This window comes from Coenobita brevimanus, chromosome 78 (genome assembly GCF_032717465.1).
Source record: "Coenobita brevimanus isolate Jiangsu-jjx chromosome 78, ASM3271746v2, whole genome shotgun sequence".
In the NCBI taxonomy this organism is placed as follows: Eukaryota; Metazoa; Arthropoda; class Malacostraca; order Decapoda; family Coenobitidae; genus Coenobita; species Coenobita brevimanus.
Window position 1 is genome coordinate 18,877,081 of NC_137031.1, and position 12,500 is coordinate 18,889,580.

At 43.0% G+C, this 12,500-nt stretch overlaps 1 protein-coding gene across 1 annotated transcript in view; it reads right to left on the reverse strand.

The window, feature by feature from the left end:
- The window catches only part of LOC145408719 (uncharacterized), a 10,322-nt gene extending 2,356 nt beyond the window's left edge, over positions 1-7,966 (reverse strand). The window contains exons 1-3 of the mRNA XM_080279383.1: positions 7,933-7,966; positions 5,988-6,208; positions 4,719-5,822 (exon numbers count right to left, since the gene is read on the reverse strand). Of these exons, the coding sequence (XP_080135509.1) occupies positions 4,719-5,822; positions 5,988-6,208; positions 7,933-7,966 (1,359 nt within the window). The remainder of the gene's footprint in view (positions 1-4,718; positions 5,823-5,987; positions 6,209-7,932) is intronic.
- Positions 7,967-12,500: the final 4,534 nt, after the last annotated feature.

The following is a 12,500-nucleotide window of genomic DNA, read 5'->3' on the forward strand; positions in this document are numbered from 1 at the left end:
TAAGTAAGCTAGCTCACTTCTTTAACATTCCAATGCACAAGGACTTCAGAATGTATTGGACAGTATTTATGGTATAATGTGTGGAGTCATTTTGAACTCAGATGGAACTGAACATGAGGCAGTTTTTGGTGTCTTCATCTCCTCAAAATCTGTCCTTTGAGAGGCAAAATGCTAATAACTCATAGAAGCAGATCTCCATTTGAAAGTAAGCTCCTCTAACCACAACGTATAGGAGAGAAACCTGCTAATTTTTACCCCCATGATGAGAAGCAAACGTCCCACGTCCCAGATTGTTATTAAAATTGGTTGATATTTTTACTTTCCTTCTTGAGATAGCTTATCATAGCCTAACCTACCCTGGGTGTACTATCAGCTAGTCTATTGATGGACCTGTGTATTGGGGTAGCTAATCCGGGTGTAGTGAAGGAAATGGCTAAATATACACACCCTAGACAGTAAGCATAATAGTGTACCCTCATGTTACACCCAGACTGCAGGGCATTGTTGGTGTAGGAAAATTAGAAATGGTGTTGGGAAAGGTGTATTGGCGCTCCTATACCCAGTGTAGTGAAAAGGCTAGCTAAGTACCATGAAGAACTCCCATAAGTATATACTACCATGAAGAATTGCATAATGGTATCGTGAAGGGGTCTAGCCTAAGATACTACAGTGAAAAAGCCTTAGTACCTTAAAGGAATGCACAGATGGATCGTGAAGGGGCTAACCTCAATAACTACCATGGAGACCTCCCATGATATAGTACCATGAAGGAGTGTATAAAGGAATCAACAGTATACACAATGGTAATAAGTTGCATTCATCCTTACCTGACATACATGGTTGCAGTGTCTGGGAAGGTGAATGTAGTGAAGTAAAGGACTAAGTAACTATTATAATGGATGTGATGGGTCGTATTGTGACAGATTTCGTTGACCATCTTCCTCAGCTATTTATTTTGCCTCTTGTAGCTATGAGCCTTCATGGGCTCATAGCTACCCCCTGGGGGTAGGGTTTTTTTTCAAGAATACTCCCCCAGTATCCCTGCTTGTCGTAAAAGGCGACTAAAAGGGTTGCCGGAGGGTTAGTGCCCCTCCCCGGAAAACAACTAACTAAAAAAAACAAACAATAAGCCTCGGACAAGGACTGACCAAACGATGACGACGAAGGACCAGACAAAGGACATGGTAATTGGAAATTGGAATGTAAGGGGAGCGAATGATGAGGTGAAAGAGAGATTGTCCATGTGCTTGAGGGTGCGAAAGTGGATGTATGTGGAATGACTGAAACAAAATGGAGAGGAAAAAGTGTGAGAGAATGGGAGTATGGGTGGGGCATATGTGCAGGAGTAGGTGAGAATGAGAGGGCGAAGGAAGGAGTATGTATAGTTGTGAGTAAAAGATGGAAGAGGAGCATAAGACAATATGGATCAGTTGGGTCAAGGATTGTGTGGGTAAAGTTGAAAGTTGGAATACAAATGTGGGCGATTGTGTGTGTGTATGCATCAACACAAGATCGTGCTAGAAGAGTGAGAGAAGAATTCTGGACAAATGTAGAAATGTGCATGGAAAAGTTTGGAAGGAATGAGAGAGTGTTTTTGATTGGTGATATGAATGGTGAAGTTGGGAATGTGAAGGTGGATGGAATTGTTGGTGAGTGGGGTGTGCCTGCTGAGATAGATGAGAATGGGAGTGCGTTAGTGGACACATGTGCTGGGAGGGGGTTGGTGATAGCCAATACCCTCTTCAGGCATAAAATGATCCACAGGTATACATGGCGAGTGATGAGAAGGGTGGGTGGCGAACTGAATGAATGGAAGGCAATGATTGATTATGTGTGTGTGGATGAAAGGATGCGAAGATGTGTAATGGATGCAAGAGTGTATAGAGGTTGGGGGAGTGGACTTTCTGACCACTATTTGGTGGTGGCCAGAATTAGAGTTCAAGTAAGATGGAGGAATAGAAGAAGGGAAAGATGAGAGGAAGGAGTAGTTGCAAGGAGAATGGAAAGGTTACAAGAGGATGAGAAAAAGGCAGAGTATAAGAGAGAAGTGGAGGAACGATTGGGCAATTATGAATTGGAGCAGATGGGAGACGTGGAAGGTGTGTGTAGCATATTTACAGAAGAAATATGTGCAGCATGTGATGTGGTGTGTGGAAGGAAGAGAAGACGGAGGGGGGTGCAAGGAACAGCGTGGTGGACTGACGAGGTGAAACAGGCTGTGACACAAAAGAAGAAAGCATACGATGAATGGATGAGAAAGAGGGGAGTGGAAGAAGTTGAGAGGCGGAAGAGAAAGTTACATGTACTTGTAGAAAGAAAGAGAGAGGTAAAGAGATTAGTAAGAGAGAGTAAGAAGAGAGTGGATGAGGAATTTGGAAGGAATTTGAGTGTAAAGTGGAGAGACTGTAAGAAAATATTCTGGAGAGAGGTGAAAAGAGTAAGACAGGGTGGAAGTGAAGTTAGCAGGGGAGTGAAAGATAAAAATGGTAGATTACTAGTGGAGAAGGGAGAAAAAGTGAGCAGATGGAGAGAACATTTTAAGGAATTGTTGATCATAGAGGATGGAAGTAATGCGAGTATAAGTGGCTGGGGAATGGCTGGGAGAAGGAGGGAGGTGAGAAGACAGGAAGAAATCAGTAGGATAGAAGTTGTGGAAGCAATGAAGAAAGTTAAATCGGGGAAAGCCCCAGGAATTGATGGAGTGTGTGGTGAAATGCTGAAGCATGGGGGAGAGATAGTAGTAGAATGGATGTGGAAGATGTGCAGATTGGCCTGGGAGGAAGGTAGAGTCCCGGAGGATTGGAAGTCAGGTATAATTATTCCCTTGTACAAAGGGAAAGGGGAAAAAGAAGTGTCTGGTAATCATAGGGGCATTTGTCTTCTTAGTATAATAGGAAAAGTGTATGGTAGGATACTTATTGACAGAGTTAGAGAAAGAACAGAGAAATTAGTTGGAGAAGAACAGGGAGGCTTTAGGAAAGGAAGAGGTTGTGTAGATCAAATATACATTCTTAGATCTTTAGTGGAAATGTTTCTAGAGAAGGGAAAGAAGTTGTTTGTGGCTTTCATGGATTTGGAGAAAGCATATGACAGGGTGGATAGACAAGGATTGTGGAAAGTGTTAAGAATATATGGAATAGATGGGAAGTTGTTGAACGCTGTGAAGAGTATGTACGATGGTGCAAAGGCTGCAGTGCGTGTGGATGGTGAACTAAGTGAATTTTTCTATTTGAAAGTTGGTTTGAAACAGGGATGTGTCATGTCTCCATGGTTGTTCAATCAATACATGGATGGGGTAATAAAAGAGGTACAAGGTAGGGTAGTGGATGTTGGAGTGGCCCTGGTGAGAGAGGATAGTATTTGGAAACTCCCTGTACTGTTGTTTGCAGATGATACTGTGTTGTTGAGTGAAGACGAAGGGGAGCTGCAAGGCTTGGTGGATGAGTTTGAGAGAGTGTATAAGAAACGGAATCTAAAGGTGAATGTAGGGAAGAGTAAAGTGATGGTCTTTGAGAGAGGTGAAGTCAGTGAATGTACAGCGAGGTTGGATGGTGAGGAATTGGAAAATGTGAGTACGTTTAAGAACTTAGTGTGATGAGTAAGGATGGAGGTTTAGAGGGTGAAGTGCTTGAAAGGGTACAGCAGTGAAGAAAGGTTGCTGGTTCTTTGAAAGCAGTGATAAGAAACAGGGAAGTGAGCATGGAAGTGAAAAAGTTACTACATGACAGTATTGTGATACCAACTCTAACGTACGGAAGTGAAGCTTGGACGTTTTTGGAAGGACACTAGTCAAGAGTGAAAGCAGTGGAAATGAGTTTTTGAAGAGGAGCATATGGAGTCACATGGAGAGAGGCTGACGAATGAGGATATAAAGGAGCGTTGTGGTGCTGATGCGGATGTGATAGGAAGCGTTATGAGGAACACACTGAGGTGGTTTGGCCATGTGGAGAGGATGGAGGGTGAAAGACTGACGAAGAGAGTGTATGTGAGAGAGGTGGAGGGGGGAAGAGGGAGGGGGAGGCCGAGGATGAGATGGAGGAATTGGGTGGAGAGGTATATGAGAGAGGGGGGGGTGAGTTGGGAGCAGGGCAGTGAAGTGGCGGGGGACAGGGCGACTTTTAGGCGATTTGTTTGTGGCCACCCCAAACGGGATTGAGGCGTCTGGCAATAGATAGATAGATAGATAGAAAACCTTATTAGTAATGTATGAAGGAATATTATGATGCAGTAGGTTAAATAAATTGCTCAAAAAGAAGTCTTAATGAAGCTTGACATCAAGCCTTAGGTATGGGAGTAGAGTACTGTGTGTTGGAGCGGGTGAACCCGGTGGACTGCAGGACTGTACTATGATACATGAAGACTTACACAGTAGATACAGTGCCAGGACACAATATCTCACAGTATTTTCACCTGACATCCGGCCTCGTATGGTATAATTACTGATACCGGCGTGCTGCGGTGAAAAGACTTAACTGTCATGAAGACCTAAGAGTGTTGATACAGTGCCAGGACTTACACAGTAGATACGGTGCCACAGAACAGTATCTCACAGTATTCTCACCTAACATCCAGCTTCCAGGGCGGCGTCAACATAACTCCCGGGTACCTGTGTGTTGGAGCAGGTAAACCCGGTAGACTGCAGGACTGTACTTATGATACCTAAGGACTTACACAGTAGATACGGTGCCACAAAACAGTAAATCACCGTAACTTCTCACCTGACATCCAGCTTCCAGGGTGGCGTCGGCATAATATCCGGGCACCTGTGTGTTAGCGCAGGTGAAGCCGGTCAGTGGGACGGAGGCGAGGATGGGATAGTCCACGCCTGCAACGCCGCCCCCTCCGATGGCAGAGCTCAACACGGTGATGGGGTCCACGAAGCCGTTGATCCCATTACCATTGATGCCGTTGATTCCGTTGATACCGTTATCATTGATACCATTGATCCTGTTGATGCTGTTACCGTTGAGACCGTTTGTGAAGCCATTACCGATGCTTGTTCTACCGTTTCCGTTGATGGCACCGTTTCCGTTAGTGTACCCATTACCGTTGATTGGACCGTTTCCGTTAGTGTACCCATTACCGTTGATTGGGCCGTTTCCGTTAGTGTACCCATTACCGTTGATTGGACCGTTACCGTTGATTGCACCGTTTCCGTTAGCGTACCCATTACCGTCGATTGGACCGTTGCCGTTGATGGCACCGTATCCGTTAGTGTACCCATTGCCGTTGATTGCACTGTTACCGTTGATTGCACTGTTACCGTTGATTGCAACGTTACCGTTGATTGCTCCATTGCCATTGATGACACCGTTGCCATTACCGTTGACAGCTCCGTTGCCGTAAGAGTAACCATTACCATACACAGCTCCATTACCGTTGATTGCACCGTTACCATTGATTGCTCCATTGCCATTACCGTTGATAACTCCATTACCGTTGGTGTAGCCGTTCCCGTTACCGTTGATGAGTCCGTTACCGTTGATTGCTCCATTACCGTTGACTGCTCCGTTACCGTTGATTGCACCATTACCGTTGATTACTCCGTTACCGTTGACTGCACCATTACCGTTGATTACTCCGTTTCCATTACCAATACCGTAAAAATAACCGTTACTGTTGCCACTGATTACCCCGTTACCGTTACCGTTGACTGCTCCGTTACCGTTACCCTTGATTGCCCCGTTACCGTTGATTGCTCCATTACCGTTGATTGCTCCTTTTCCGTTACCAATGCCGTATGAATAGCCGTTACTGTTAATTACTCCATTACCGTTACCGGTGATTGCTCCATTACCGTTGATTACACCATTACCGTTGCTGTTAGTATAGCCGTTACCATTGATTACTCCTTTACCGTTGCCGTTAGTATAGCCGTTACCGTTGACTGCTCCGTTACCGTTGATTACTGCGTTACCATTGCCGTTGATTTCTCTGTTACCGTTGATTGCTCCATTACCGTTGATTGCTCCTTTTCCGTTACCAATGCCGTATGAATAGCCGTTACTGTTAATTACTCCATTACCGTTACCGCTGATTGCTCCGTTACCGTTGATTACTCCTTTACCGTTGATTACATCGTTACCGTTGCCGTTAGTATAGCCGTTACCGTTGATTACACCGTTACCGTTGAATACTCCGTTATCATTACTGTTGATTGCTCCGTTACCAGTGGTTGCTTCATTACCGTTAAGGCCACTGGCGCTTGCTCCATAACCATTAACAGCACCGTTGCCATTTCCGTTGATCCCGTTGATTCCGTTTCCGTTTCCGTTGATTCCGTTACCGTTGCTTGGCGGTAGGTAGGTATTCTGAGCCAGACACGCTCCCAACAGGGCTGAGAGAGAGAGAGAGAGAGAGAGAGAGTTAAAAATGTAAATAACAGTGCTAAATATACGCAAAATATATATAATAATAATAATAATAACAATAATAATAGTAGTAGTAGTAATAGTAATAGTAGTAGTAGTAGTAGTAGTAGTAATAGTAGTAGTAGTAGTAGTAGTAGTAGTAGTAGTAGTAATAATAGTAGTAGTAGTAGTAGTAGTAGAGGTCAGGTACTGAAAGGCGTCTGGCCATAGAGAAACAGATCAATAGAGATTATACCTAAGGCGTCTGGCGATAGGTAGATAGATAGATAATTAGGGCGTCTGGCGATAGATAGAGAGGATATTGAGAACGTCTGGCTATAGATTGATAGAGATGGTATAGGGCGTCTGGCATTAGAGATGCTGCGTAGGGCGTCTGGTAATAGATAGATAGCAATGAAACTATATGGTGTCTGGCAATAGATAGATAGATAGGTTGATAGACAGAGTTAAACTGAACTTCACAACTCCTCACTATAAATATCCCCCTCCAAAAAAGAAAAAAAGAAAATGAAAAGAAAAAAGATGTCGAGAGCAAGAAAGATGGTCCAGCTAAATGTATTTCTAAAACTTTTAAATTCTCGTCTAAAAGTCCTTCAGGCTACTGTGAGTACAAGCTGGATGTGCTAAATGTACTACCGCTTCCCCTAAGACCAGGAACAAGTGCGCACGAGTGTACATCCCCTCCCAGTGGCCAGGAACAAGTGCACACGAGTGTACATCCCCTCCCAGTGGCCAGGAACAAGGGCACACGAGTGTACATCCCCTCCCAGTGGCCAGGAACAAGTGCACACGAGTGTACATCCCCTCCCAGTGACCAGGAATAAGTGCACACGAGTGTACAGCCCCTCCCAGTGGCCAGGAACAAGTGCACACGAATGTATAGCCCCTCCCAGTGACCAGGAACAAGTGCACACGAGTGTACATCCCCTCCCAGTGGCCAGGAACAAGTGCACACGAGTGTACATCCCCTCCCAGTGGCCAGGAACAAGTGCGCGCGAGTTTACATCCCCCTCCTGTGACCCCGAACAATTGTGCTCGCTTGTACATCCTCAGAAACAGTTGAGCGTGAGTGAAGTTCATCCCCCTCCCCTCCACCACCACTACAGTTACCACCTCGCATTTAAGTGGCTGGATTGACCCGGAAGAGTGGCTTAACTAGGAACAGTGAAATGGCTGTCTGTCGTTGTGGTCGGGGGGGTAATAGAGACGCCTAGGGAGTCTTGTGTCCTGTCCACTCACACACAAAGTCAAGCTGAAAAAGCGTAGAGGGTTAGAGCTAGCTTATTTTAGAGTTAGAGCTGGGTTAGGTTTGGCTTATACAGTATAACAGCTAATAAGAACATATATATCATTATAGTAACAGGTATATTTTTGGATGCTGCCTAAAGGTAATATATAACTGAAGCAATATTTAATTATAAACTTAATGGCATATATTACGAGTATCGCTATACTTGAAAATATACTATACAACCTTACATGTAAAATATATTATGCTTATCTCCCTATCTATCTGCCTGTCTACCTATCTATCTATCTAAACATTAATCCGTTTTCTTACCAGCAAATATCAGCTGCCTCGTTATCTTAGCCATGTCTTCTTCGAGGACGACTTGAGGGTAAACTAAAGCTCAAGATGGAGAACCAGCCACCAGTGTAGGCAATTAATGGGATGGGGAGCTTTGGGGAGAGGAGCAGGCAGTTGTGATAGGAGAGAAGGGGAGCTGAAGACTATGCCCGGAAAGGAGAGCGAGCGCCTTATATACTGACTGTGAGGACTTGGCAGTGACGCAATATCTCTCAGTGGAGGAAAAGGAGGGAAGATGGGGTGGAGGGAGGGAGAGAGGAAGCGCAAAGTATAAAGGAGGAATGAAAGCATTTTTTTTTTTATGCGGGGAAGAAGGAACCAAAGGCCATGAGCCCGCAACACAATAGATAAACAGGGCTGGATAGATAGAAGAAGGGAAAGATGGAGGGCAATAGATAAAGGAGGAATGAGGGCAGGTACAGATAACGCGATAGATAAGCAGGACTGGACAGATAGAAGGAGGGAAAGACAGAGGGCAATAGATAAAAAAGGAATGAGAGCAAATATTGATAACAAAATGGATGGAGTGAAGAGGAATGGGAAAGACAGAGAGCAAAGGGGAATGAAAAATGGAAAGCAAGATTGGATAATGGCTGAGGTTAAGAAATAGGAGAATTTGGTTAATGGCAGGAGAGAGAGAGAGAGCGAGAGAGAGAGAGAGAGAGAGAGAGAGAGAGAGAGAGAAAAGAAAAAATGGAGAAAGGCAGAAAATAAAACAAAATCGAGAACATGAAAAACAAGATAAAATAATGTTACTTTGATAAGGAAAGCATTTTTCACGGTTACTCGAGAGACAGAATACTTTGCAGTCACAATGATTGGCTTAGAATACTTTGCACATCTGGAAGTAATATATAGCACATATTACATCTTAGTTTACTTAGTGTTATTAATAGCACACTGATATGGTAATAGTTTGCCTCAATATTATGCAAGAAATTACACGAAGGCCTCCAGCACTGTGAGGGGTGAAGATTTTTTTCGTTTTTTTTTTTTTTTCCATTTAAGTAAAGTCAATAGATTTTAGTCGGATCACAATACACACTTCAAGACTCCCTTACTTCCATATAGCACACCTCTTGGCTCTCAGAATTCCTTTATTTCCCCGAACTGCCTCTCTTTACAACTCGCTTCCCCAGATCAGTTTCCCCCGAACTTCGACTTACAGGACCTCAAATCCACCTGTTACAGATTTTTTTTATGAATGGAGGACACCTGTATTCTGGTATACGGGTTTTTTAAAGTTGGTTTCTCCTTCCTCTATTTATCTTACTGAAGAATATATATATCAAATGCCTCCCCCCCCTCTTTTTTAAGTGTGCCTATGGTATCAGATTTTGAGCTGAGGATAGGGATAGCAAAACACGATGGCCTCCCTCATAGATGATGATGATGATGACAATGCTGGTATTGGTAGTGATGATGATGATGATGAAGGTGATGATGATAGTGCTGCAAATGGTAGTCCTACTAATGGTGATGACAATGATGATGATGACTAGCATCATATTCTAGTGCTGAACTCTTTCTACAGCTCAGTACGAGATGGCGGGAAGGCAGTTATTTTTATCTATAGTTCATTCACTTTTGCTTGGCTCAGATTTTCGTCCTTCTTGCAACCTGTTTCCTTTAGCTCATTTTCAGAAGCTACTAATTCGTCTCCACATCCTTTCCACAGCACTTGTTCGTGATTAGTACCATATCCTATTCATAATCTCTTGATATAAGTCAATATTCAAGATGGAGAGATGGCAATTTTTCGTCTATACTCAGTTCATTTTTACTTGGCCTGATACTTGCCATAAAACAACTAACTCAGAGACAAATAAATAAGTAAATAAAATGTACGTCCATCCATCCATCCATCCATCTACACATACATACATACACACATCCATCTATCCATCCATCCATCCATACATACATACATGCACACATCCATCTCTCCATCCATCCATCCATACATACATACATCCACCTATCCATCCATCCATACATACATACAGTACACACATCCATCTAGCCATCCATCCATGCATACCTGTACATACATACATAGGCTATGTACATACACAGATCCATCCATACATTCATCCATACATTCATCCATACACACACACAGACACAACACACACACACACACACACACACACACACACACACACACATCCATCCATCCATCCACACATCCATCCATCCATACATACATACATACATACTTACACACATCTATCCATCCATCGATTCATACACACATCCATCCATCCAAGCATTCATCCATTCACACATCCATCCATCCATCCAACCATCCATATGAGGACCCATTCATACACATATCCATTCATCCATGCATGCATCCATCCATCCATCCAAGCATCCATTCATACACACATCCATCCATCCATCCATCCATCCAAGCATCCATCCAAGCATCCATTCATACACAAATCCATCCATCCATCCATCCATTCAACCATCCATCCAAGCATCCATTCATACACACATCCATCCATCCATCCATCCAAGCATCCATTCATACACAAACCCATCCATCCATCCATCCATCCAACCATCCATCCAAGCATCCATTCATACACACATCCATCCAATCAACCATCCATACAGTGACACATTTTCCATTTCACTCCTGCTCACACCAAAACAGAAAAAATCGACCATAGAGCAAAGGAGGCAGGAAAAAAAATGAAGAAAAGAAGAAGGAAATTAGTCCGGGGGAAATATAGATCAGAGAGGAAGAGGAATATTACTGAGGCCTTGTTGTGAAATTGCTGCTGGATAACAGCACTAGGAGAGAGAGAGAGAGAGAGAGAGAGAGAGAGAGAGAGGAGAGGGGGAGACAGACTTATACATATACAATATATATATATATATATATATATATATATATATATATATATATATATATATATATATATATTCACTTACATTCAGTAGATATGCAGACAGAGACACAGCATGTGAAAGTAGGAAAGGAAAAGGAAGAGAGAGAGAGAGAGAGAGAGAGAGAGAGAGAGAGAGAGAGAGACCTTGTTATGAAAACGTTCCCACTTCACAAAGGAATGAGATTAAGGGCCCACATCCTTCCACCACTTTCTTAACCCCTGCACCACAGCGATTCATTCTCATTAACCTTTGACTTTACCATAGTTCACTTAGTCACTTACACTTTACACTTACACCTCTGTCATAAGTGGCAATACCTACAATTCACTATGTACTGAAGTGATAGTTGCTACACATCATCACACACGTACACTTTATACTAACACCTCTGTCTTAAGTAGTAGTACACACAGGCCACTTAAATCAACCACTTAAGTGACAACCCACACTCCACGTAATCACGCACGTAAGTGGAAAGTTTCATCTTGCTCCGTGACCTATGGGAAAAAAAAAAAAAACTTCATAATTAGATGAGTGAAAAATTTCCTTTTCGGAACTATTCTCACGGTATGCGAGTGTGAGAATAGTTCCGACCTTAACATAATTCAAACAATGATTATCCGAATCTATCAAAACTTGATGGAAGAACTGAGAGTTATGTTTTGAGGAAGCTTATTGTGTATCAGTATAATATGTCAAAGATCAATATCACAAGGCAAGGCCAAAGTTCACCTCTCCTTGTGACCTAGGTAATTTACCTATTAGTCAAAAAAATTGTTGGTTTAATTATGGTCTATCCCTCAACCTTCCCACCAAGTTTGGTTAACATCGAATAAAAAGTGTTCAAGTGATCTCATCCGGATTAAATTTTTTCCTCTCCTTGTGACCTTGATAATTAAACCATTGGTCTAAGAAATTGCAGGTTTAATCACGGTCTACCCCTCAACCTTCCAACCAGGTTTGGTTAAAATCGAAAAAAAAATGTTCAAGTTACCTCATCTGGATTCCTATTTTCCTCTCCTAATGACTTTGATAATTAACCTAATGTTCTGAAAAAATTGTAGGTTTAATCATGGTTTACCCCTCAACCTTCCCACCAAGTTTGGTTAAAATCGAATAAAAACCGTTCAAGTTATTCGGTTTATTTTTTCACATTAGTTTGGGCGGTGAGATATCTAAGTTTTTATTCAATCTAATCCCAACTGGGTGGAAGGTTGAGAGGTAGTCCATATCGAGAAGCGCTATTACTTCGTCCTCATATATCCTGCAGCTTCCTTCCCCCCCCCTCTCCCCTTCCTTCTCCCTCCTCCCCCTTCCTTCCCCCTTCCCCACCTCCAACCTCCCCTCCCAACTCCTTACTACGCAGGTAATTGGCAGGTATGGGGGAGCCTTATACTTCACTGCCATAGCCTCTTGTGGGTGGAAAAGGGGTTTGTGTGTGTGTGTGTGTGTGTGTGTGTTTGGTGTTATTGTTGCTATTATGTGTTGTTTGTTTTACTGTATAGTGTTGTGAGATGTAGTTAATATAATTCTCTCTCTCTCTCTCTCTCTCTCTCTCTCTCTCTCTCTCTCTCTCTCTCTCTCTCTCTCTCTCTCTCTCTCTCTCTCTCTCTCTCATTCTGGCTGTGGGTCTAGCT